Below are 27,076 nucleotides of genomic sequence, written 5' to 3' on the forward strand. Positions count from 1 at the left end.
GTGATCCGGCCAAAACCCAGTCCTACACTATCTGTAGCTCCTGAGGCTCTCGCTCATCCCGGCCCACTGTGCCCGCTCTGGGTTGGTGCCCAATCAGTCCCGATACAGAGAGGCTCGCACTGCCAAGCAGTTCTCACCAGCCATGAGCCCTGCATCTGGCGCCCTCCCAAGGGAGTGGCCTGCGGGATCGGGCTGAAACTGGCTGTCCAACATCCCCTGGATGGTCCCAGATTGTGAGGGCAGGCCAGGCTGAGGGACCCCACTGGTGCACCATCAGGCCAGGGAGAGGCTCCGGGGCATGTGGCCCATTTTGCTCAGTCCCAATTGGCAGACCCCAACAGCAAGCTAACCTACTGATTGGAGCACCTGCTCCCTGGTGGTTGATGCATGCTATAGCAAGTGGTTGAGCAACCTTAGCATATCATTAGCATATTATGTTTTGATTGTTCAGTTCTGCTGTTCAGTTTATTTGCACATTACCCTTTTATTATATAGGATGTTCTCCCTAGGAAATAACAGAATTTTTTCATCTTTCCTCGTGACTTCACCTTTGAAATTACCTCAAATGACATTGAGTCAAATGAGGCTTTATGGACTACTTCCAGAAGCTGTACTAACAGCAAATTGAAGCCAATAAAGAACTGAAACTGGTAAGGTTTGGCCACCAACTAATGCCAGTGTCCTGTTCTGAGATCTTTCCCCCAAAGAGACACAAGTGAAAAGATGTGTGCATAATTTTTAAAGCCATTTTTAAGGAAGAGAGGGTTAGGACGTTAAGAGGTGGGTGAGAGCCGAGACCGGTTTGGCTCAATGGATAGAGCGTCAGCTTGGGGACTGAAGGGTCCCGGGTTCAATTCCGGTCAAGGGCATGTACCTTGGTTGCGGGCATATCCCCAGTAGGGGGTGTGCAAGAGGCAGCTGATCGATGACTCTCATCGATGTTTCTAACTCTCTATCTCTCTCCCTTCCTCTCTGTACAAAATCAATAAAATATATTTAAAAAAAAAAAACTGTTAAAAAAAAAAAAAAAGTGGGGGAGAGGTGCCTTGCATCCTCGCTCAGCATCCACTTGTCAGAATCACATGCGTTTGGGCACAGCAGTCGAAGGGCTTTGCTGAGAGTGCTAGTTCTGTTAGCTCTAGTGCTCATCTTGCTTCAAGCTCTGAAACCCCGAAAAAACCAAGATCCCACTATAAAAGGTATAAAGCCACAATATTAAACAAGATCCCAAAGTGCTCCTGACTTTTTGAAATTCATTTATAGTCATTATAATAAAGCCATTATAGGTGAGAGATGGATTTTGGTAAATTTATCCTAAACACAGCTCTTTCTTGCCTGACATTCAGTCAATTCATTTGCTCACTCATCCTGCATTTATTGTACATCTACAAGAGGAAAAACCCTGTGTGAAGCAAAGCAAAGTAAGTGAGGTGTAGTACTTGTTCTCAAGAAACAGTCACATTCATTCTGCAAATGTACAGCTGAATTAATGCCATTCATATTTCACAAAATGGAGCACCAGAGAAATAATTTTTTTCTGTGATCTTAGTCAGCATTCTGTATCTGGTGGAAATGCTGTTCATTATACATTCAAACACCACCAGTGCCTCTTTACTTTTAACTTTATTTGGCAAAGCAGCACTGCATAAACTGTTCAGTAACTAAGACACAGCTTACACAGCACATTAAATTCATATACATTATCAGCAGCAAGTTAGAAACAGAAAAAATAATACTAAGCTGGAAGTCTATTATAATTTTAAAGAGAAATTAACTATGTCAATTATGTCCAATCTGAGTGTTAAGGAATATCACTTTCCACCTTCTTAAATGTTAATATGTACAATTGCTTAGTTTTAAGGTACCAAAGCAGCTGATTGTATCTACAACATGCTATTCTATGACACCACATCAAAAGCTTTAAATAGGAAGCTCATCTCTATTTTCTTAGTAGCATCTCACAGACATCACAAAAATAAAGAAGTCTAACTTGTGAATGGTGGTGTTATCTGATACACAAACTCAATCTGAAAAACATTGGAACAGAATTAAGTGTCTAAGAAAAGAAAAACCACTCTTCCAAATCAGTTAAAAACCTAACTTTCCCATTTTGCAGAACGCCTTCGCTTAATATTTTAAAAGTAAAATGCATACTTTGCATCCTTTCTCTACCAATTTGGCTTTTGTGCCTCTTTGAAGAATTAGAAATCCTAACAAAACCACACATTTTCATGCTGAAAAAAAGAGTGTAACAAAGTCCAAAACAAGCTGTGATACTGTGGTTTTCGAAAGCTTTGAGGATTGAGATGAGCAATCCACTGTAATATTATATACTGGTCAAGCTGATGTTGCTTTTACAGTTCGTCCCTGGGGGCGGAAAAAAGAGAGAAACGTGTAAGTAGGAGTTACATACTGCAAAACTTGGCTTCATAATAGTTCAGATACAACAATTAAATCGGTAAAAATACACTGATCCCCAAGCAATTTATTATTTAAAATAAAAAGAGCAAACGGTCCCGTCAAAGCAAAAAATGGAAATCAGCCATTTCAAACATCTCTCATGCAAATTAAGAATGAAGAATGAAACCTAAAGTACCTGATTTCTTTTCTTTTTAATCCTAAAGATAACCTTCTTCTTTCAAGACCAAAAATTCAGAGAAGTTAGTTTTAGATCTAGGATCTTGCTAATACTGTTGATTGTAAAATGATGATGAGTATTTGAGTTCAAGTAAATTTTTACAGTTACAGTCACAGAATTGGACAAAAATTTAGCTTTTTCTTAAAACATCTGTTAGGAGTTGTTGAGTGGGTCATTATCAACCCAAACGTTTTTGGGGAAAGCATCATCTGTAGGTATAATATACCTGTCAGCTGATTTCATAAGGCAGCTTTATCAGCTCCAAAAGAAACCATTCGCTCAGCCAGGTGTAGCACTGTACCAGCAACTGCCAGTGAGAGGAAGGAAGGAACAAAAATGCAATCTAAAATAAATGGTACGGCATGTAAATTACACCTTAATAAAGCTGTTAAAAGTGAAAAAATAAAGCTACCTGAAAAGTCTAAAAGCTTCATCTCTCAGGATATTCTAAGTGTTTTGGTCACTGAAGTAGTAAAGAAATGTGATGTTTGCAATACTCTCAAACGATTCAGGAAAAAAAAAATTACATATATGGGTATATAGGGAGGGAAGGAGTGAGAAAGCAAACGTGGAAAAATGTTAATAATTGGTAACTCTGGATGAAGAGATTCAGTTCTTTGCACCATTTGTACAACTGTTCTGTAATAGAAAGATTTTTTTTTAAAGTATTAAAATAAATTTAAAAGGAAGGTAAATAAAGAGCTAAAATTTCCCAGGTAAGTGGTGAATTAAGGAATTATCAGATAATATTTATTTTAAATTGAATTTGGTAAATTGTACAAGAAAATATTTTAAAAATTACTTCTCCCATAAGCTACCTTTATCATATAGCACTGGGCTATCTTTTAAACAATAAATCATCAGTTCTGGTTCCACTTAATATAGTCTTCTAAATAACTTAAGTACTTTATTTCTCATAGGATAGCTTTTACTTAATATCATGCAAGCATTAAATTATCAGTACTTGCAAAGTACTCAATTCATAAATTAAATTAACTTGTGCTTTTTATATATGAATTAAAGATTCCACTGTTGTTTTTTAAATAATTAACCACAGTTTATTCACCTGTTACAAGGCATTAAGGATATTGTAAATAAATACCTTTATTGCCCAATAACATAGTACATTTCCAAATATCCTCTCCATTTAGAAAAAAAAAATTTTTTTTAAAGATAAAGGATAAAAACTCTCAACAAACTGGGTATAGAGGGAACGTACCTCAACATAATAAAGGCCACATATGACAAGCCCACAGCTAACATCATACTCAACGGTGAAAAGCTGAAAGCTTTTCCTGTAAGATCAGGAACAAGACAAGGATGCCCACTCTTGCCAGTTTTATTCAACATAGTACTGGAAATCCTAGCCAGAGCAATTAGGCAAGAAAAAGAAATAAAAGGCATCAAAATCGGAAAAGAAGAAATAAAACTGTCTCTTTTTGCAGATGACATATTATAAACCCTAAAGCCTCCACTAAAAAAGTGTTTGAATATACTAATTCAATAAATTGCAAGGCACAAAATCAATACACAAAAATTAGTTGTATTTCTATACACTAATAATGAACTATTGGAAAGAGGAATTAAGAAAACAATCCCATTTACAATTGCATAAAAAAGAATAAAATATCCAGGAATAAATTTAAATAATGAAGTAAAAGATTTATACACTAAAAACTGTAAGATATTAATAAGACATTGAAGACCCAAATAAATGAAAAGATATTCTATGCTCACAGATTGGAAGAATTAATTGGGTTAAAATGTCCATACTATCCAAAGCAATCTACTAATTCAATGCAATCCCCATCATAATTCCAACAGCATTTTTCACAAAAATAAAACAAGCACTCCTAAACTTTGTATAAAACCCCCAAAACCCCAAAGCAATAATATTAGAAGAACATGGTGAAGACATAACACATCCTGACTTAAAATTATATTACAAAGCTAAAGTTATCACAATAGGTATTAGCATAAAAACATAGATCAATGGAACAGAAAAGGAAGCTCAGAAATAAGCCCACACATATATGGCCAATTAATTAATAAGCCAAAAATACACAGCAGAAAAACAATAGTATCTTCAATAAATGATGCTGGGAAAACTGGACAGCCACATAAAAAATAATGAAATTGGACCCCTATCTCACACTATGCACACGAAAACATTAAACTCAAAATGGATTAAAGACTTGGATAGAGGACCTGAAACTATAAAACTAACCTTATTGTGGTATTACTTTAGAATATAAGCATATATCAAGTATTATTCTATACACTTGAAACTTGCACCACACCATACGTCAAGTATCTCAATAAAACCAGGAAAATACCGTAAATCAATGTGTAATGATGGCAACAATGTTGATATTTTATGAAATGAAAAGATTACAAAATAATGCTGCTGATGGAACTCAGGAATTTAAGAGATGTACATAGTCATGGATAAAAGAGTAAAAAAAAAAATTACCAAAATATTTATAGTCGTTATCTCTGGGTTCTGGGATTATGGGTGATTTTACTTAATTCTTTGTACTTTTTTCTCTTTTTATATGCACATGCATTACTTTGGTGTCAGTAACAGTATTGTTAAAAACAAACAGAAGGAAATGTATAGCACTAAAGTGAAAAAAATAAATTAAGTTTATAGACCTGATTTTTAACATTTTTTGCACCAAGAAAAACCAAAAACTCTTACCCATCATTGTATAACCTTGTCACAACTAATACTACAAAATCTGTATAACTTTCAAGTTATTTTCTATAATGTTCAAAATTCTACATCATCTTATCTATCTTTGTCTTACATCTAGAACTCATTTATAATAAAAAGTAGCATATGGTATCCTAAATTTCTAGAGTCTCTAAAAAATGTCTATATATGTGCTAAATATTTCATCATGCCAGTGTCTTTCCTTCCCCCCTCTACTTTTCCTCTCTCCCCCTGCCCCTGGAAAAAATATCTTGTTTATAAATGGGAACCTTCACTGAGCCATCAGTGAGTCACGACCTTTTGCAGGTAGCATCTTGCCTCAATGTTGATGGCTCTGACTGGCCATGGTGGTGGGTTGTTGAAGGCTGGGATGTCTGTGGCAACTTCTTAGAATAAGAACAATAAAAGTTTGCCAAATCACCTGATTCTTCCTTTCACGAACAATTTCTCTGTATCATGTGATGCCATTTGATAGAATTTTACCCACAGAACTTCTTTCAAAATTGGAGTCAATCCTCTTCACCCTGTACTACTTCATCAGTAAGTTTATGTAATATTCTAAATCCTGTGTTGTAATTCCATTAATCTTCCCAGCCTCTTCACCAGGAGGAGATTCCATCTCAAGAAACCATTTTCTTTGCTCATCCACAAGAAGTAACTCCTAGCCCTTTAAAGTTTTACCATGAGATTGCAGTAATTTAGTCACATCTTCAGGCTCCATTTCTAGTTCTAGTTCTCTCGCTATCTCCACCACATCTGGAGCTACTTCCTCTACAGAAGCCTTGAACTCCTCCAAACACTGATCCAACCTGGCTCCGGGGAAAATCTATTGTTTAACGTAGCCATGTTCATTCATTATCCCACCCAGAGCTTCTGGATAACTTGCTGCAGCTTCTACATCAGCTCTGGATGCATCTGGAGATGACCTTCTTTCCTTAAACACCGTAAACCAATTATCTACTAGCTTCAAACTTCTGCAGCTTCACCTCTCTCAGACTTTAGAGAACTGAAAAGGTTTAGAATCTTTCCAGAGATTCGGCTCTGGCTTAAGAGAATGTTGTGGCTGGTTTGTTCTTTTATGTACAGACCACTGCAACTTTCTCCTGATATATCAGCAATAGGCTGTTTCATTTTCTTACTACTCACGTTTTACAGGAGTAGCACTTTAAATTTACTTTAAGAACTTTGCTTTTGCATTCACAACTTGGCTAACTGTTAGCACAAGAAACCTAGCTTTCGGCCTGTCTCAGCTTTTGACATGCCTTCCTCATTAAGCTTAATCATTTTTTTAAAAATATATTTTATTGATTTTGTACAGAGAAGAAGGGAGAGAGATAGAGAGTTAGAAACATCGATGAGAGAGAGTCATCGATCAGCTGCCTCTTGCACACCCGCTACTGGGGATATGCTCGCAACCAAGGTACATGCCCTTGACCGGAATCGAACCCGGGACCCTTCAGTCCCCAAGCCGACGCTCTATCCATTGAGCCAAACCGGTCTCGGCCATTTCTAACTTTTGATTTAGAGTGAGAGACATGCAACTCTTCCTTTCACTTGAACACTTAGAGGCCATTGTAGGATTATTAATTGGCTCCAGGAGAGGGAGTGAGAGAGCAGAACAGCCAGTTGGTGGAACAGTCAGAACACAAACAACAATTAACAATTAAGTTAACCATCTTATATGGATGTGGCTTATGGCAATCCAAACGATTACAATAGCAACAGCAAAAACCACAGATTAAAAAAAAAAAAAATCACAGATCATCACAAATACAGCAATAAAATAAAAAAAGTCTGAAATAGTTTAAGTATTACTGAAATGTAACTCAGAGACACAACTGAGTAAATGCTGTTGGAAAAATGGCACCGACAGACTTATCAACCCAAGGTTGCCAACAAACCTTTCATTGGTAAAATAACAGTATCTGCAAAATGCAACAGAGCAAACCACAATAAAACAGGTATGCCAGTAATTGCCTGTTTTTCTTATCTTTTGATTTTTTTTTTAATCTCCCATATAACTATGAATGGTCAGTTTCAAAGTCACAGCTGTATATTCCTGAACTAGTCCAGTGCCTGGCATAGTGGGCACACACATACTTAATGAATAAATATATTAAGAAGGTCCTCAAACTGAAACGTGTTTCACAATAAAACAAATTACTCTTGGTGTTAGTCTCTGTCTCTCCTCTTCCCTTCAACTCTCTCTAAAAACCAATGGAAAAATATGCTCAGGTGAGGATTAACAACAAAAAAATTCCACCTCTGGCCTGCCCGTGTGGCTCACAGATCCAGGAGATCACTGTTCAATTCCCGGTCAGGGCACATGCCCGGGTTCCAGGCTTGATCCCCAGTGTGGGGTGTGTAAGAGGCAGATGATCAATGATTCTCTCTCATCATTAATGTTTCTCTGTCTTCCTTCTATGAAATCAATAAAATAAAATAAAAACACCTCTGATTATAAAAACAAAATACCCCTTTCCTTCATTAAATTATAGATAGAATGCTCAGTACTAATATTTATTGTTTATAAAATTTTAAATATAAATAAAAATCTGAACTCTTATTTAATATCAAATTTCAATGATATGTTTGCCCCTTTATACAACAGCAATCATACAAATATATAATGGTATAACTATACTAAAAGAAAGGTGAAGGAAGGTTGTAATTCATTGTTATACCACATCTGATTATAACTGACAAGACTGATAGCTTTTTAGTTTGTTTTTAAGAAGTGGCTGTGCTCTAGGTTAGAATTCAAAGAAAACAACTTTATAACTACATTAGGTGAAGAATAATATGCAATTCCTAGTAAGAATCCCAGAAATGGCCAATCAGAATTTAGTTAAAAGTAAAACTCAGTTTGAACAAACTAAGTTACATTCATTACCATTTTTGCAATTAAACACTCATTAAAAAACAAAATTAAGATATCTATTATACTTAAATCACCATGCTACTCATTAAGAAAATAATGGTCTTAAAATAAATATCTGTCAAATAAAAATGGATTCTAAAACAAGGAAACTGTTAAACCTTTCTTATTTTGGCATTTAATTCCAAGTGGTCTTAGCTAATGTCACTTTTACTTTCTGACCTCACTCCTCCCCATGGAGGGAGCGGGGAGAAGAAGAAATCTTGGCTTCAAACAAAATATTCTGATTACGCTGAGTGGTACAACAAAACAGGGTCGAATTGAGCCATGCTGTGCTGGAGGCTACTGCATGCTGCTGGCCCTTTGGGGGGGTTTGTGAGACCTGGGCACTCACTCTGCGTTGACAGAATCCCTTCCTTTCCCCAGGAACTTGAAGTAGGTTAAAACTGGCTGGCCTGTTCTTTAAAAGGGCAATAAGTTTACTTGTTACAGTGGCTCTTACACAACAGCTGAGTATGAAGCAGGCATAGGCTGCCCGACATCCAGGAACCTGATGGAAGAGATGTCAGGCTGAGAGGATGAATGTCCTCTCTGGGAAGCTGACACCTTGGAAAACTGGGACAAGAACCTCTCTTCCCTTCTTTCCCTTTACAACAATGCCACACCAGAGAGTGGACGGGCAGGAAAGGATGGCCTCTTCTCTTTAAAGCAAAGTGTTTGCTTCCATGACCACCCAGCATCTGTACAAACGATTTGGAAATATAGACACAGAGTGGCGGATGATAAGATCTCCTTAGACAGCACTAAACTGCCGTTTAAAAAACACCTTGTGCCAACCAAGTCTCACCCACCCTTCCCCAAAGATGTGAGTTTAACAAAAAAAAGGGCAGACCATGCAACACTTTTCTACATTTTTAATGTAGTGAATTTCTGATGTTAAAATGGAGCGGCATAGAATGACCAAAAAAGCAGCTCTTGCAGGCTAATGTCTTAAAATCCACACCCTTTCACCTTGCATGTGTGGAAGAAGAAAGAGCAGAAGGTAAAATCACTTCCACCTGGACCACTGCTTTTCTTTATCTGTTAAAGGCACGTAGATCACTCCCATCAGAGGCTTCATTTTCACACTGCCATCTTGCAGCTTGTCGTACTGCTCCAGCATCTGATTTCCACCCGCAGGACCGACAGGCAGTATCAATCTTCCACCCGGCTTTAACTGGTCTATTAGCTAAAAGGAAAAAAGAAAAAAGAAAAACACATACATGCAAAGTTATAGATTTTTTCATCTCTATAAACAGGCTTCACTGTCCTAGGGCAGAAAGTACAAATGTACTTTATTTGGTACACGCATACTTAGATTGTTAAACTTATCCCTCAATTCCCACTTACTCATTGCCTCTCTCCTGAAAATGATGTCCCAGCTTCCTAGATCCTCTGGCTTCCTAGTTTTGGTTTTTGCTATTATTTCTCTCCTTTCTCACTTTTTTCTGATATAATTAAAGCAACTCCTCTAGAAGCATTCAGTGAAATAGTGCATGGAATATTTGAGAGAGAGTGGTTGAGATTTGTGAGTCTAAAACTATCTTTAGTCTACATGTTTGGCAATATGTGTGCATACAGAATTCAAAGTTAGAAATAATTTTCTGTTTAGAACTGTGATGGTCTGTTCCCTTGCCCTATTGATTCTAATGCTGCTATTTTGTAGTCGGGTACCAATTCTTAACAGATTTATCCTTTTTGTTTTTCTGAAAACTTTTAGAATCTTTTCTTTATACTTAGTATTCTGAAATTTCATAGTGATGTTGTGGTTCTTTTTTCCTTTTTCTTTTAAAAAATTAATTGTATTGGACACAGTTCTTTTTAAACTATAGAATCATGTCCTTCAGTTCTTGGAAATTTTATTACTTAAGACTTAGGCATTGACAGCCCTCTGCTGCCTCTTTGGTTTCACTTCATCTACCTTACTGGGCCAGTTATTTCTCCATTTCTCTTCTATCTTCACACATTTCAGAGTTCAGGTTTGCAAGTAGACTCTCCTAGGTAGTTGAACATAGAAGTTATGTTCCTGTTTTTGTTTTTCTAGTTGTTTTGGGTGACATCCAAGAAGAATATAAACATCTTTACTCTGTTATCTTAAAACTGGAAAGCCCCTTCAGCATGTATAAAAGATCCCTATAATACTTGCAAGTGCTACTGTGTTTAAAATCATATTGCAATAAAGCTAGAAATGTCCTGAGATCACCTCACAGGGTTTTAGTAGAGAACATGAGTCCTGTACCCAAGCCCCTTCATTTAAACACATTTCTATTTGAGATTTTAATTGTTTTTACCAGGCAGCTGATATTCTTTCTTAAGTTAAAATAACTACTGATCATGTGTGTGTTCATATATAAAAATTATTTGAGCTATTCATTGATGACGTATAGTGTTGTGTGTTTTTTTACTTGTATATTTTTCTGCACCACGTTACTATTTCAATTTAAATGTGTTTAAAATCCACTGGTTTTGTCTTAAACACACACACACACACACACACACACACAAAGATGACAGAACCAGAGAGAAAAAGTGATTTTCCTAAAGTCACTTAACCAGTAAGTAGAAGTCAATGATTAGAATAAATTCTCCAATTTTTAGTGTCTCATGACTGATCTAAACAAAAAGAACCCTTTCCAGGTTGGAGAGTGGATGAGACCGGGCAGAAAAGACAATGTAACTAGTCATCATGTAGTTATGGTCAAGAACTACATAAAACTCCTATGTAATAGAAACCTAAGATTTCAGTGAGCTTAACCAAGGATTATTAAGGGCTGATACAAGCTTACCAGAATCTCAGAAAGTTAAAAATCAATTTTGTACTTAAATATTTCCTTGACTCAACTGTAATATATAATACTGCAATATCTTTCTCTCTCATTGTAGCAATGCAAATTCTCCCATTCTGAAGATCTGTTCAAGTTCCATTCTTGTATGAAGTCTCCTTGACCAGTCTATGCAAATTCTTTTTGCTACCTTGAACTCCTACAGTAGGATTTTATTTTTCATTCAATATATGTCACATGCTAATGATATGCTATCACATCACAAATCTCCCTGTTACATGTATGACACATCTCTTCTAGAGTATAAGCTCTGTGAGGGTAAAATGTATGACAAATATTCCTGGTTCCTCCCAGGCACTTAATAATCTTTCATATCCTGGTATTTAATAAATGCCAAGTGATTATCAGGTCATGAATTCCAAAGATATTTTCCCCAATTCCACTGGTAGACTCATTCTTTGCTGTATCAAATACCGTTTCAAAAGACAGCCATGAGCTGGAGTTTAGTAACCTTGATGTCATTTATACAACTATTGTTCTAGAGGCCCAGTGCACAAAATTCGTGTGGGGGTTGGGGGTGGGAGGGCTGTCCCTCAGCCCAGCCTACACCATCTCCACTCTGGGACCTCTCAAGGGATGTCAGACTGCCCATAGGATTGAGCCTAAATGGGCAGTCAGACATCCTTCTTACAATGTAGGACTGCTGGTTCCCAAACGCTTGCCTGCCTGCCTGATTGCCCCTAACTGATTCTGCCTGCCAGCCTGATCACCCCTAAAGCACTCCCCTGCCAGCCTGATTGATGCTTAACTGTTCCACTGCCAACCAGATTGCCCCTAACTGCCCACCTTACCAACCTGGTCATCCATAACTGCCCTCCCCTGATGGCCTGGTCGCCCCTAACTGTCCTCCCCGGCAGGCCTGGTTGCCCCCAACTGCCCTCTCCTGCAGGCCTGGTCGCCCCCAACTGCTTTCCTGCTGGCCTGATAGCCCACAACTTCTCTACCCTGTCGGCCATCTTGTGGCAGCAATCTTGTGTCCACATTGGGGTGGCCATCTTTGACCACATGGGGTCGACCATATTGTGTGATGGTCAATTTGCATATCACCTCTTTATTATATAGGATTTGCAAATGGAAAAAGTATTGTCTACTAACTGTAAATAAATGCATGACATAAAAGTCTATGTTTTTAACATTGTCTACAAGTCATCTATCTGTAAATCTTTGAGAGTCTTAGTTGAATGAAGCACACAAACACAGAAACAACTCACTGCCTGGGGCACAACGGGGGCTGCAGCTCCTACGTGAATGGCATCGTAAGGGGCTTCTTGAGCATATCCCATTCTTCCGTCCCCCACTGAAAGAAAAACAGTATGCTTTCAATGCCTGTTCAGATAGGATGCCTTAGTGTGAAGACTTTACAGCAGGAAAAGATAGCTTTATTTGTTTTTAAACAATTTTTTTTTAAATAAAAGATGCTGGACAAATGAATATGCATATGGAAAAACTATATACTTGTACCCCTACTCATCATACATACACAAAAATCAATGTCAGGAAGATCAAATACCTAAATGTGAAAAGCTAAAATAACAAAGCTTTTGAAAAACGACACAGAAAAATGTCTTCGTGATTTCAGAGGAGCCGTAAGTAGGACACAAAAAGCACTGGAAAAAATTGTTAAGTCTGGCTACATTAAAATTAAAATTTCTATTTATCTAAAAAGTACCAATATGAGAGTGAAAAGGAATGCCACATAGTGAGAGAAGAGATTTATAATATGTATAAATAGACAAAGAGTTAGTCTCTAGAGGTCATACAACTCAAAGAAAAACTCAATATCTGAATAGGCAGTTCCCAAAAATGAAAATCTAAATAGCCAACCATATGAAAAAGTGTTCAACCTCATTGGTTAATAGGAAAATACAAAATTAAAATCACAGAAATACTGTTATACACTCGCTAAGTAGGCAAAAAGAAAAATCTAGTAATGCCAAGTGTTGGTAGAGCAATAGAAAACCTGATACATTGCCGGTGGGAATGTAAATTGGTTCAATCACTTTCATACAGTTTTGCAATATCTATGGGAACCCTGTGAACATACCATAAGACTCCTACAGAAATGAGTGCTGTATAATGAGAGTGTGTGTGTGTGTGTGTGTGTGTGTGTGTGTGTGTATATATCTGGACTTAGGAATAAATGTGGTCATAGCAGCATTGTGAATATCCCCAAGTTAGAAGCAACTAAAATACACATCTACAGTAGAATTAACAAATTTTGGTGATGTTCTTAAAATGGAATGCTGTACAGTAATAAAAATGAACTGTATGCAAAAAGATAGGTGAATCTTACATACATAATACTGAAAGAAGTCATTCATTATAGAATGTATACTGTATGATTCCATTTGTCTAAAGTTCAAAATTAAAGGAAACATTTCTTTTTTTTGAATATACAATTAGTAGCAAATGCATGGGAATAATAATATTGGTAGGGAGAAGGAAGGGAGTTATGGTGAGGAAAAAAGGAAGTTGAGGAACCAAGGTATGAATAATGTTCCATTTCTTGATTAGTGTGGCAATTAAACAAATATTTATTAAGCTTCCCATTTATGCTTTATACATTTTAAATGTTTTTTATTTTTCACAATACAAAATGTGCTCCTATGTAAATATGTCCATTGTATATTACTGAATGGAAAAAAAGCAAATTATAGGTCAATATGTATAGTATGAGTTAAAGAAAATTTATTCATACATATATTTATATGTCTAGAAAAGTTAAAAGGGAAAAGTAGGGGTTTTCTTTTTATCTTACACATCTCTGCACTGTTTACATTTTTTTATAATGAACACTCGTTACTTTGGCATTATTTCTTAAAAAGCAATAAAGAAAGAACTCAACATGGCACTTTCTGAAAAAGTTAACAGTCATGTCACCCACGGCCAAGGTAGAACTAGCATAACATTTTCAAGGAACCGTTTTTCTTACTTAGTACTTTGAAATAAATGTTTTAAAAATGCATTAATTAGCTCTGTTATTTAGTTTGCATTGGGAACATCTGAAAATACAAATTCTGCAGAGAGGAAATTTTTTAAGTTTTCTGATACTCACCAACTAGTTGCACTCTTCCTGAAGACAAAAGTGTAGGATCGTCTTTTCTGACATTGTTTATTGAGTCGTCTACTAACTCTTTAATGTGATCAATTCCTACGACTTTTCCACTAGCTCCAACCTGGAAATGAGAATAATTCAATAGCTCACATTATGTCATTAAATTGCTTCCTAATGTAAAGTTATATTGTGCAATGAGAAATGAAGACAATTTGGATAATTATACATTATTTAGCTATTGCAACCTTCTCAACTATAACTCACAAATGAATAATTATATTTCAGTAATTAAAAAGCTAGAATCAATTTTAATTATAATACTAAGAAAAATGCTATCATTCTTCAATTTATAATCTTTAAATTCTGCACCATGATGGAGGACTTAACTGCCAGTATTAAATAGTAGTTAATGCAATCATTTTTACTCATAATAAATCTAGAAGTGTGACTTTACATATTAAAATTACAGCTTTGGCCAGGTGGCTCAGTTGGTTGGAGTGTCGTCCCATATACTGAAAAGGTTAGTGAGTTCAATCCCCTGTCAGGGTGAGTATGGGAGGCAAGTGATTGATGTTTCTCTCTCTCTTCCTCTCTCTAAAATCAATAAACATATCCTGTGAGGATTAAAATATATACGTATTAAAATACATATAGAGAGAAACCAAGATGGCGGCATAGGGTAGACACCCGAATGCAGCCTACCACAACAAATTTGAATTTAGAACTGAAAAACAGGGGAGGCATTGCCCTGAAGCGCCAGACGGTTGGTTGAGAGGAGGCTCTGCCATCTGGGAAGGAGAGAGAAGGCACGCTGAACCTCAGGAACTGTGAAGGTACGGAGAACTGTGTGCGCGAAAAGGCCCTGGCTTAATCCCGGTGAGGAGAGGAAGGGCCGGACTGAGATTGCTGCTGGCTTACTCCCTGCACGCAGAGAGGGCGGGCCGGGCTGAGTTCGCTACTGGCTTACTCCTGGCGCAGAGAGGGCGAACAGCTAACGCAGCTGGCTTTCTTGTCCGAAGGGAAAACAGAATCACCCTATTGCTCTGATAAACGCCCCCAGACAGGGAAAGGCCAGACTGTCAGGCAGTGGGCAGAGATCTCTTGGAGGTGTGTGAAGTCAGAGGCCATTACTGCGGGACTTGGGGAGGAGCCAAAGGGAAAACAAAGTTTGTCTGCACCAACCCGAGACTCCGCCCTACCTGTGGCTGAGCACAGAAGCTCTCCCAGAGGCTGGCTTTTTCTAAGGAGGGACTTGCAGGAATCCAAAGCTTGTCTGCGCCTTTACCAAAGAGGTGCGCACGTGCCTGCAACCAATCTTCCAAAACTCTCCACGAACAGGACTTTTCTAAGGCGAGACTGACAGGGAACCAAAGATTGTCTGCGCCACCCCAAGACCCTGCCCTATTCAAGCAGAGTACGGAAACCCTCCTAGCTGAGACACTGCTGATCCTCACAGCCAATTGGCTTGGAGATCAACGCTTCCCAGTGATACCAACAATAAGCAAGGCTTAGCAACAAGACTGCACACACAGCCCACAAAGGGCTACACCAAGACTGTCCACTGCAGGTAACTGGGAAGGCTGTGCTACTGGGCTCTACCAGAACACCTAGCACACAAAGCTATTCCATCAAATCAGGGAAACAACTAAAATGCAGACAAGAAGAAGGACACAAAGGAAGGAGATGGAGGAAAAGAAAAGATTGGACATTGAGTTCAAAACTACAGTTATAAGGTTATTCAACAATATCCTAAAAAAGGCCGATAAAATAAATGAGACCTATGAGGATATGAAAAGGGAGCAACTATTGTAGAAATAATAAGGAATCAACAAGAAATGAAGAAAACATTGTCTGAAATAAAAAATATTATACAAAGTCCTAAAAACAGACTAGAAGATCGCAAGAATCAAGACAAAGATTTAGAACACAAAGAGCCAGAGGACACTCCTCTGCAGAAGGGAGAAGATAAAAGAATCCAGAAAGTTGAAGATAGTGTAAGAAACCTCTGGGACAATTTCAAGCGAACCAACATCAGAATTATGGGGATTCCAGAAGAGAGAGAGCAAGATACCGAAAGAGTACTAGAAGAAATAGTGACAGAAAACTTCCCCCACTTGGGGAAAGAAATAGACTTACAAGTCCAGGAAGCCCGCAGAACCCCAAACAAAAGGAATCCAAGGAGGACCACACCAAGACATATCATAATTAAAATTCCAAGAGCAAAAGACAAAGAGAGAATATTAAAAGCAGCAAGAGAAAAGCAGGTAGTGACCTATAAAGGAGCACCCATAAGATTGTCAGCTGATTTCTCAACAGAAACCATGCAGGCCAGACGGGAATGGCAAGAAATATTCAAGGTGATGAATAACAAGAACCTACAGCCAAAAATAATCTACCCAGCAAAGCTATCACTCAGAATCAAAGGACAGATAAAGAGCTTCACAAATAAAAAAAAGCTAAAAGAGTTCATCACCACCAAACCAGAATTATATGAATTGCTGAAGGAGGTTATTTAGGAAGAGGAAGAAGATAAAGATAAAAATTATGATCAACAAATACGTAGCTATCAACAAGTGAATCTAAAAACCAAGGGAATTTAAAAATCTGATGAACAATATTAACTGGTGAATATAATAGAATCAGAGGTATGGAAGGGGAGTGGACTGACGATTCTCAGGGAAAAGGGGAGTGGGGGTGCGGGAAGAGACTGAACAAAAACTGTGCACCTATGGATGAGGACAATGGGGGATGGGAAAAGGACAGAGGGTGGGGTGGGAACCTGGTGAAGGGGAGCAATTGAGTGGGGGAAGAGGATCACATTTGTAATAATCTGAACAATAAAGATTTATTTAAAAAAAATAAAAATAAAATAAAATACATATAAATGTTACATGACATTTTATAGGGATTTAAGTAATTTTAATAGGGATTTTTATCTATCCCTCTCTCTTTCTCTCTGTGAAAAATCAATTAAAAAAAAATCCTACTGCTATATTAAAATCCTAAGTAGGACATGTAGAACTATGCTTCTGTTGGGGCCAGAATGAAAAATAAAGGTCTTACCATACGTGCAAAACATGCAGAAAGGATTCCACTTCCAGATCCTACATCAAGAGCTTTAGCTCCTTCATGCAGTTGATCAAATAAAAGTTCTAGTGCATATGCATGCTGCCAAAAGAAAACAAAGCAAATGTTCACTTTTTTTCAAGAATATAAGGTATATGCCCTAGCTGATTGGCTCAGTAGATAGAGCATTGGCCTGCGGAGTGAAGAGTCCCTAGGATTGATTCCGGTCAAGGGCAGATGCCCAGGTTGCGGGCTTGATCCCCACTGGGGAGCTTGCAGGAGTTAGCTCATCAATGATTCTCTCTCATTAATTATGTTTCTATCTTTCTCTCTCTCTTCCTTCCTCTCTGAGATCAATTTTTTTTAAAGAATATAAAGTATATATACCATGGCATATGAATAAAGTTGCCAACTTCATACCAATGTTACTACTATGTCATCTATCAAGACAACGAAAAAATATAGTACTTATATCTACACAGGAATTTCTTAAGAAAATTCTCACTGTTTGATTAAATTCTTCCATTTGTTTAAAATGTTTCAGTAACTTTTTATCTCCATTGTGTGAATTTTGAAATGTAATTACTTCAAAGTCAAAAGTTACAAAATGACTTATAGTGAAATCTCTATCACAGCCCTGTTCTAACCATTCCCATCCTCATCCCCAACCAGTTTCACTCCCTAAAGACAACCAATATTACCAGTTAAGAATATATTAAGGGATATTGTTGGGTATGATGTGGAATTGTATCTGTGCTTTTATAGTTTTTCATATTTATACTAAAGTATCTAACAGTGAAACATTATGTTTAAAATGGTTCAGCAAAAAGAAATCACATAGATTCTTTTGCAAAGATTCTTGTCTAAAGAGTGAAAACAGCTCTAGCCAAATTTACTGTAGCTTGGTAGATAGAGCATTGGACTGCAGACTGAAAGGTCCTAGGTTTGATTCTGGTCAAGAGTACATGCCCGGGTTGTAGGCTCCATCCCCATTGGGGGGCATGTAGGAGGCAGCCAATCAATGATTCTCTCTCATCACTGATGTTTCTGTCTCTCTCTCTCTCTCTCCCTCTTCCTTCCTCTCTGAAATTAATAAAAATATATATATTTTTTAAAAAGTGAAAACAACCAGTTTATGAAAAAGAGTTCTAGATTAAACACCATAAGTACTGGATTCTATTGGTTCTGAATTTATTAGCCCCATGACATTGGAAATTATTTTTAGCTCACTGCTCCTCAGTTTCCATATCATGGAGAGAAAAACAGTTGTTCCTATTTTGCTTTCTCCACAGAAGTATCATTGTGAATAAAAGTCATGATGCATTAAAAAAAAGTACTTTATAAATTCTAATGGATTTACAAATGAAATGTATACTGTTTACATTAAGAAAAAGTCAACTATTACAGCACAATGACTTGTTGCTGTTAATCTTTAAGGTATTTTATAGACATTTATAAAGGTAAAACAATTAATTGATCTTTTACTTCTATTTAGGGTTATTTGGTAAACTCTTAGGAAATCTGGTATATAACTGTCACCCAGTGGCTTCACTCTGCTCTTTTGCTTGATTAGAGAATGAAATGACTTGGTTAGTCAAAATGACCAAAGTTAACTTACCATGTGTGGAGCACTGATTGTTGCTTGGAAACCTGCAAAAAAAGAGGAGAACTACTGATAAATTCGGCTGTACAATCATACCAAATACTCCATGTAACTCCTTTTCTAGCATCCATTAGTTACTTTTCAGAATAATTTTCATTTTTATGACAAAATTTTATTTTGCACTTTGTCATGCAGCAGTTAAAATTAGGAAATCCAATCATGCCAAATGCTAGTACCACAGGCCCACTAATTTTAAAGATTTCTTCTCCTGGCTAAGAAAGGAAGGATTTCAGTAAGTTGAGTTGGTAAGTTTATAACTTGCTTTCTCTTCAGACTTATAAAAATAAAATAAGCTTCTATATATAATAGGTATGCAAAATCTTTGCAAAATTAAACTGCTTCATATTTCTGGCAACCTAAAAATAAACTAGAGAACCAGCAAAGTGGCTTAAGAGACTAATAAACTATTTCTATTTACTCTTATACCATCACCGAATGTAAATTCACACTATCTTTCTTAGTTTTCAGCTTTCAATTTGTTTCTTCTGGGACTGCTTTCTCAAAATGTATTTACCTGCTTCTGCCTCTGAAGCAATTTTCACTGAGCGGTGGTAGCAGGTGCCTTCGGGTTCAGAAGCCCCCAGGATCTTCTCTGCTGACTGTCATAGTGCTTCAAAAGAAGAAAGCATGGCAGCTGGCCCACAGAATCCTGAGGCACTTCTAAGCCTCAAAGGCGCCCACTGCCAAGGCTCAGCAGCTCAGCAAAAAACCTGCTTCAGAAGAAGGAATTAAAAATGGAACTTTCTAAAGTCAAGCATAAGTCAAAAAATTCAGGGAAAGTGAAGCAGAGAAGTCAATGATAACTTAAGTACACTTATCCTTAGTATTAATTTTTAAAATTGATGCTAATGGGAAAAAACAACCTTAGTCAGCATTAAGGTCCTTAAAGACAACTCAGCACTCAGCTTAATCGCATAAATTTTCATTAAAAGTATATTTTCAGAAAAATTGTTTATAAAATTCTCTACATATAGTATATACATGAGAAAATAGAAAAGCTACTTCCTAAACATATAATACTTTATTATAAAGGCATAACATTCAAACCAGCAAGGCAATAATAAATATCCGTGTCCTACTCCATTTTTCCTTACAAAAATTATAGAGTAAATGAGTAAAAATTTGACATTTTTAGAAATTCAAAGCTTACCTATTGATTGTGGAGAATCCATATAAGGGTTAGATTTTGCATAGTGGGCACGGTCCGTAGCCAGCATTACTTCAAATACTTTATCTGTCTTGATGATTCCATTTTCTGAAATGAATGAGGCAAATATTTAAAAGCTGGAAATAAGCTGGTGTGGATCAGTCAGTGGTTGAGCATCGACCTATGAACCAGGAAGTTATGGTTCAATTCCAGGTCAGAGCATATGCTCAGGGTGCACTGGGTGTGCAAGATAAAGGTTATCAATGATTCTCTCTCATTATTGCTGTTTCTATTGCTGTCTCTCTCTCCCTCTTCCTTCCTCTCTGAAATCAATAAAATATATTTTTAAAAAAGATAAGCAGATGAATTTCAGAATAATTATTCTGGCTGCACTGTAGAGGCTGAATTGGAAGAGAACAAGATTGGAAGTTATTGCAATGGTCCAGTAATCACAACCTGGTCTTCAATGACAACAGTAAGAATGTAGAAGGATTTGAGTCATATTTGGAAGGTAATAGGATGGGCAAAATATGTTTCCAATTGTTATATGGAAAATAATCAAGAAATAATAATATAAGAATAAACTGTGCTTAGACCGGTTTGGCTCAATGGATAGAGCGTTGGCTTGGGGACTGAAGGATTCTGGGTTCGATTCCGGTCAGGGGCATGTACCTTGGTTGCGGGCATATCTTGGTGTGCAAGAAGCAGCTGATCGATGACTCTCTCTCTCATCGATGTTTCTAACTCTACCTCTCTCCCTTCCTCTCTGTACAAAATCAATAAAATATATTTTTAAAAAAAGAATAAACTGTGTTTCCTATACTCATAACTGTAAACCTTCTTTTATCCCACTACATATCTATCTATCTATCTATCTATCTATCTATCTATCTATCTCGGGTCTAGTAATAATTAATGTCGTTTTTAAACATTTGTTTAAAATCTTGCTTGGCATTGACTTGTATTGACATAACCTTCAAACACGTGGTATCTACAGAACGTGTGAAGTGCAATTAACAAGTTTTGCTTGAAAAAGTTTGTGTTTGGTTTGTTTTTTGTTGCAAAACTAGGGCTAAGAAGATGGCGGATGAAGAGCATATTCGGCACTGCATGCTTTACGAGTTCCAATTAGGAAGAAAAGCAAGTGAGGCTGCAAAAAACATCTGTAGTGCTCTTGGTCAAGATGCAGTTAGCGCCAGAAAATGCCAGCGCTGGTTTGAGAAATTTTGCGAGGGAAATTTTTCGTTAGATGACAAGAGTGGTCGAGGCCGTGTGTCCAACTTTGATCAAGAAGCTCTTCAAGCTCTTTTGGTGCAAAATCCTCAAATTACCCAACAAGAGCTTGCGACAACTTTAAATTGTTCACAAAAAACAATTTCCAATCAATTGTGTGCACTTGGCAAAGTCCAAAAGTTTGGAAAATGGGTTCCTCATGAGTTGACAGACAACAACCGTAATCAAAGAGTCACAATTTGCAGTTCGCTCCTCTCTCGTCAAAACCGTTTGCCGTTTTTAGAGCAAATTGTTACCGGAGATGAAAAATGGGTGCTGTATGTTAATGTGAAAAGGCAGCCTCAATGGTTGGACAAAAATGAGGCTCCGCAGCCCACGCCAAAACCTGACTTGCATGCAAAAAAAGTGATGATGTGTGTTTGGTGGAATTTTAAAGGAATTCTTCATTATGAACTTTTACCATCTAACCAAACCATTACAAGTGCAGTGTATAGTGCCCAATTGGAAAGGTTAGCCCAAGCTTTAAGAGAAAAAGAACCCGCGCTGATTAATCGGAAGGGCGTAATTCTTCACCACAATAACGCACAACCGCATACTGCAAGAATCACTGCTGAAAAACTGCGCCAGTTGGAATGGGAAGTTCTCCCTCAACCTGCATATTCTCCTGATATTGCCCCTTCCGATTACCATTTGTTTCGTTCTTTGCAAAACTTTCTTCTTGGAAAAAAATTTAATAATGAAGAATGCCTCAAAAATGCATTGACCGAATTTTTTGCATCAAAATCACAAGAATTTTACAACAGAGGGATTAAAATGCTTCCTGAGCGTTGGGCACAAGTAGTATTGATAGAAAACAACGGCAACTATATTGTTGATTAAATTTTGTTGTATTGTTTAAATAAATTCGATTTTAAAAAGTATTAGAAAACGACATTAATTATTACTAGACCTAATACACACACACACACACACACACACACACACACAACTGACTGACTAGATTTGGAAAAGGGGGAGGGGGAAGAGGTTTAGATGCTGTCATATATTGATTTGAGAAATCCGGAAGAAGGACCAGAGTTAAGGAGGAAAAGGATAACTGATTTATACAGTTAGGGGCTATGAACCACGCAAATGGAGATATTCAACGGTCAGTTGAACACATGGATCTGTGGCTCAGGAAGGAGATCTAGGAGAGATACAGATTTCTAATTACATGGACAGAAAATGAAGCAATGGAAGTGAACTAAAGTGGCCAGAGAGATTACACAGAGAAGAAAAACGAATGTAAACATTTAAGAGAAATGCAAAGAAGTGGAGCCTTCAAAGATTATGACAAGGAGTAACCACCGAGATGGATGAAAATCAAGCAGATAAACTACAGAATCCAAAAGAAACAAAATTTTCAAAAAGTAAATCAAGGTTAATAATATATATTTGTTTATCCCACCTATCTATTCTTTAAGCTTAAATATATATTGTAGTATGTTAAACTTCAATAATCCTCATGGTAGCATGCACATAGTTAACTTTTCAATAAAGCCCTTATTAACTCAATATGTTTATTGACTAGTACACACCAGACACAGACATGCTTAGGATTATCTATACTAATAGAAGGGTAATAAGCTAATTAGACCAGATGTCTTCCGGAAATCCTTCTGGAGAAAGCCATGGTGGTGGGGGCCAAGGCAGAGGTGGTTAGGGGTGATCAGGCCAGCAAGGGAGAGCAGTTAGGGATGATCAGGCAGGCAGGGAGGAGGTAAGCGGTTAGAAAGCCAGCGGTCCCAGATTGCCAGAGGGTGCAGGTGAGGTTGAGTGACCCCCGCCCCCCCCCCACACACATGAATTTTGTGCACTGGACCTCTAGTAAGAATAATAACATAGCATCATTCCTGTACTCACAGATCTAAAATCTGTAAGATTTGATTTTAATAATCCAGAAATAAATTTTTTAACCAAAACAGGTTTTGCTGAAAACCACTAAATTTAAAAATTTTAATGGGTGAATGATATGGTGTGTATGGAATTATACTTTAGAAAAGTTGTTTAAAAAATTAGTGGGACTAAAGGTGGCAACCAGGAAAAGCATTATTTCTGGGGGACAATCTGGTAAGCAGGGAAAGGACAGTGTCTCTTGAAGTGGTAATGAAATGAAAGAAGCTAGAAAATTAAGGATCCCGCAGAAAAAAAAAGAGCAAGACCCGCCAACTCCTTCCCCTTTCCCATTATCACTATCAATATCATCCATCAGTCATTAAAGAAACTGCAAGTCACCATACTGACAAAAGTTGCTCTGGAATTGTAAAAATAGGAAAAAGAAAAAGAAAAAAACTCCAAGTCTATGGGAAACAAAAGGCAAATAAAAACATTTCAGCTGATTTAACAGAAACTAATGTTTAAAAGAAAACTTAGCAGAAAAGTGAGTAAAAGTATTATCAGAAACAACACCAAGACATCCACCAATAAAACTATCAGACTTTAAAGGCAAGAAAAAAATTTCTTCAGAATTTTTCAAAACAAAAAATTAAATTACCTGATAGGAATAAAAAAATTTTAGGCAGTCAGGTTTCTTAAGGTTTCAACTACCAACATACAAAGAAAAACAAGAATGAAGCTGCATTTTCAAGAAACTTAAGGAAAGTGCAAGTCCACAATAAAAAGGAGCAAACGACTGATATATCCAACAACATGAATGCATCTCAAGAGCATTACTCTTAGTGGAAGAAGCCAGCAAAGAATACACACTATACCATTCCAATTATACCAAATTCTATAGAATTCAAAACTCTAGTGGCAGAAGGCCAACCTGTGGTTGCTAGGTATTGGGGGTGAAGAGGTTATCTTCAAAAGGGGAATGAGAGAACTTGGTGAGTGAAAGAAATTTTCTGTATTAAATATCAACAAATGTCTGTAAAGGTCCAAATGGTAAATATTTTAGGCTTTGCAGGCCAGATAGTCTTCACTGCAACTACTCAACTCTGCCACTGTACTGTAAGAACAGCACAGACAACACTAATGAAAGGACATGGCTGTGGTAAAATAATCTTTATTTCGGAAAAAAAGACAGCAGGCCCATTTGGCTTGTGGGTTGTAGTTTGCTGACCCTTTGTCCTATAACCATTAGGGTGGTAGTTGAGACTATATTTGTTCATCACATTTTTAATATTGTAACCTTAAAATTTGGTGAATTTTCCTATAAATTCTACCTCAATAAAGATGATTTTTAAAATAATGTAAGCCAAGGATTTCATACCCAGCCAAGCTGTCCTTCAAATATCAATGTTATAGAAAGAAAAACATTTTGCATGTGCAAGAACTCAGGGAATGCTGTACATACAAGCCTTTCCTAAGAAATATTCTAGAAGATGTATGCCATCTAACCAACAAATAACCGGAGATACAGGAGCAAAGGACACATATGCAATTGTACAGTAAAAACTAAATTAAGGGGAGGAGACATGGGTAAAAAAATAAGTTACATGTTTAGATGAAGTAGAAAGAATGCAATGAAAAACAATGGGAGGCCCTGGCCAGTTTTTCTCAGTGGTTAAAGCACATGTGTCAAACACAAGGCCCTTGGGCCAAATCCGTCCCGCCAGGCCTTGCAATGTGGCCCGCACCTCGCTGTCATCACTGCACTCCGCTGCGTTTCCATCACAATTACAGTTTATGACTGTTCAGTAAACCGTTCGGCCCACGATTTAGGCTGGATTTTAGATTTTGGCCCCTTCTCTGATTGAGTTCGACACCCCTAGGTTAGAGTGTCGGCCTGCAGACCATAAAGTGGTGGATTCAATTTCCAGTTTGGATTGCAGGTTCCCCAGGCCTAGTGGGGATGGGTGTGGGAAGCAACCAATCCTGCCAATGTTTCGTTCTCTTTCTAGAAATCAATGGAAAAAACATCCTCAGGTAAGGATTAAAAAATACAACAGTAACAACAACAATGGAAGGCGAAAAAAGGGCAAAAGTAGAAATAGATCATTGTCATATAGGTAATGGAAGGAATCAATGGAAGGAATCAAAGGTTGGCATTTACTATTGATTGACCAGACGGTAAATAAGAAAAAGGAGGTTAGAGAAATACTATAAAAGGTATAAATACAAACCCTCCAAATAACAGAGTAATTTAAAAAATTTACAAATAATGTAGGCACATCAAATAGAGAAACATTGTAAACAGATAAACATATCTCTTCGTTTTAAAATATTATAAGTTTTGGATAAAGTAACTCAAATAGAAAATATTTCTATACAAATGAGCTTAGGCAAGCTACCTGTAAAGTTACTAAACAAACAAACAAAAAACAAAAAAAAACCCCAGTGAGCTCTGGCTGGTTTGGCTCAGTGGATAGAGAGTTGGTCTGCAGACTGCACAGTCCCAGGTTCGATTCTGGTCAAGAGCACATGCATGGGCTGCAGGCTCGGTCCAACGTGCAGGAGAGAGCCAATCAATGATTCCCCCTCATCATTGATGTTTCTATCTCTCTATCTCTCTCCCTCCCTCTCTGAAATCAATACACACACACACACACACACACACACACACACACACACATATATATATATATATATATATATATATATATATATATATATATAGTATCGTACTGATTGAGTTATAAAACGAAATATGACCCCCCAGTGAAGGGCATGTAGGAGGCAACCAATCAATGGTTTTCTCTCATCATTAATGTTTCTATCTCTCTCTCCCTCTCTGAAATCAATACAAATATAACACACACACACACACACACACACACACACACAAAATAAAAGAAAATAAGTTGTTCAAAATAACAGCAAATAAGTGGTATGGCCATTCAAAATGAGATATTACCTAGGTTCTTACTGACTACTTCACTGTTCTGCTACTGACATATGCAAATAGCCAGTGACTTCTACTAATTCATTTCCCAAAATAATTCTTGAGTGGCTCATTAGCCCTGAATGCAATTCAAATTCCAGAGAGGTGATTCATAGACTTTCCAGGTCATAGAGGCTTTAGAAGCCATCAAGTCTAACCTCATAAATCAATGCCAGGATCTCTACTTGAAGATCTGATGCGATACAGCCTTTCAGACCACTCCAATTATCAGAACATTTTCCTGCATTAAGATGAAATCTCCCTCTTTATAACTCACTTTCATGAACCCTTAAATCACAAAGAATATACTGAATTTTCTATCCAATGTTTTTTACACATGTAAAGACATATCAGGATCACTTCAAGCCTTGTCTTTTTCATGTTAAGTAGCCTCACTCAATAATTCCAATTATCCACAATCCATAAGTTTTTTAAAACCATCATCATATTCACTTATTCATTCTTCGCTAGATGGGTACTTGAAATGTGACATCTAAAATCAAATATATTGCTCCACACATATTCTAAAAAATAGAATAAATTAAATATATTATTTCCCTTAAACTCGTTAATATATTTCTACCAAACTCATGTGAGTTTCCGTGGCTGCTTCCTTAATCTATAGAGGAATATAGAATTTACTAAAAACCCTAAATGGTTTTTAAAAGCATGTCACAAGTCATTTATGGAAAAGTTTGAACACATTATGGCTCAGAATAAACTTCAGTAGGCCATTACCATGTGTTTCCCAAAATTTCACCATAATGTTATTATTTATTTTTGCCCACAATTCCATATTTTGAAAGATGCCTAAACCAAGCTACATTTACTAAGTTATTAAATAATTTCCCCATTTTTGGTAATCTGATATTTACAACTGCCAATGCCCTGAAATATTTCTGGCAAACAGCGAAGTAATTTAACGTTTCACTCT

The 27,076-nt window shown here is 37.0% G+C and overlaps 1 protein-coding gene and 1 long non-coding RNA gene across 6 annotated transcripts in view; one reads left to right on the forward strand and one right to left on the reverse strand.

Moving 5' to 3' along the window:
- The first annotated feature begins 804 nt into the window (after positions 1–804).
- LOC118705785 lies at positions 805–25,795 on the forward strand. Its single transcript, XR_004983812.2, has 2 exons — positions 805–848; positions 25,661–25,795. It is a non-coding gene; the product is annotated as an uncharacterized LOC118705785 (long non-coding RNA).
- PCMT1 (protein-L-isoaspartate (D-aspartate) O-methyltransferase) overlaps positions 1,611–27,076 on the reverse strand; it is a 35,634-nt gene continuing 10,168 nt past the window's right edge. Inside the window, exons 2-9 of one of the 5 annotated variants that reach the window (XR_004983810.2) lie at positions 20,049–20,153; positions 18,854–18,885; positions 17,233–17,337; positions 14,170–14,290; positions 12,326–12,411; positions 9,291–9,460; positions 2,865–2,945; positions 1,611–2,367 (exon numbers count right to left, since the gene is read on the reverse strand). Coding sequence is in view for 2 of the 5 variants with exons in the window: in XM_036414873.2 (XP_036270766.1) it covers positions 2,355–2,367; positions 9,291–9,460; positions 12,326–12,411; positions 14,170–14,290; positions 17,233–17,337; positions 18,854–18,885; positions 20,049–20,153 (632 nt within the window). In the remaining 3 variants the exon portion in view is untranslated. Of the gene's footprint in view, positions 2,368–2,864; positions 2,982–9,243; positions 9,461–12,325; positions 12,412–14,169; positions 14,291–17,232; positions 17,338–18,853; positions 18,886–20,048; positions 20,154–27,076 lie in introns of all 5 variants that reach the window. The other 4 variants (XR_004983809.2, XR_004983811.2, XM_036414873.2 and 1 more) reach the window with 4 other exon arrangements.

Source organism: Pipistrellus kuhlii, unplaced genomic scaffold, assembly GCF_014108245.1.
Source record: "Pipistrellus kuhlii isolate mPipKuh1 unplaced genomic scaffold, mPipKuh1.p scaffold_m20_p_5, whole genome shotgun sequence".
NCBI classification, from domain to species: domain Eukaryota; kingdom Metazoa; phylum Chordata; class Mammalia; order Chiroptera; family Vespertilionidae; genus Pipistrellus; species Pipistrellus kuhlii.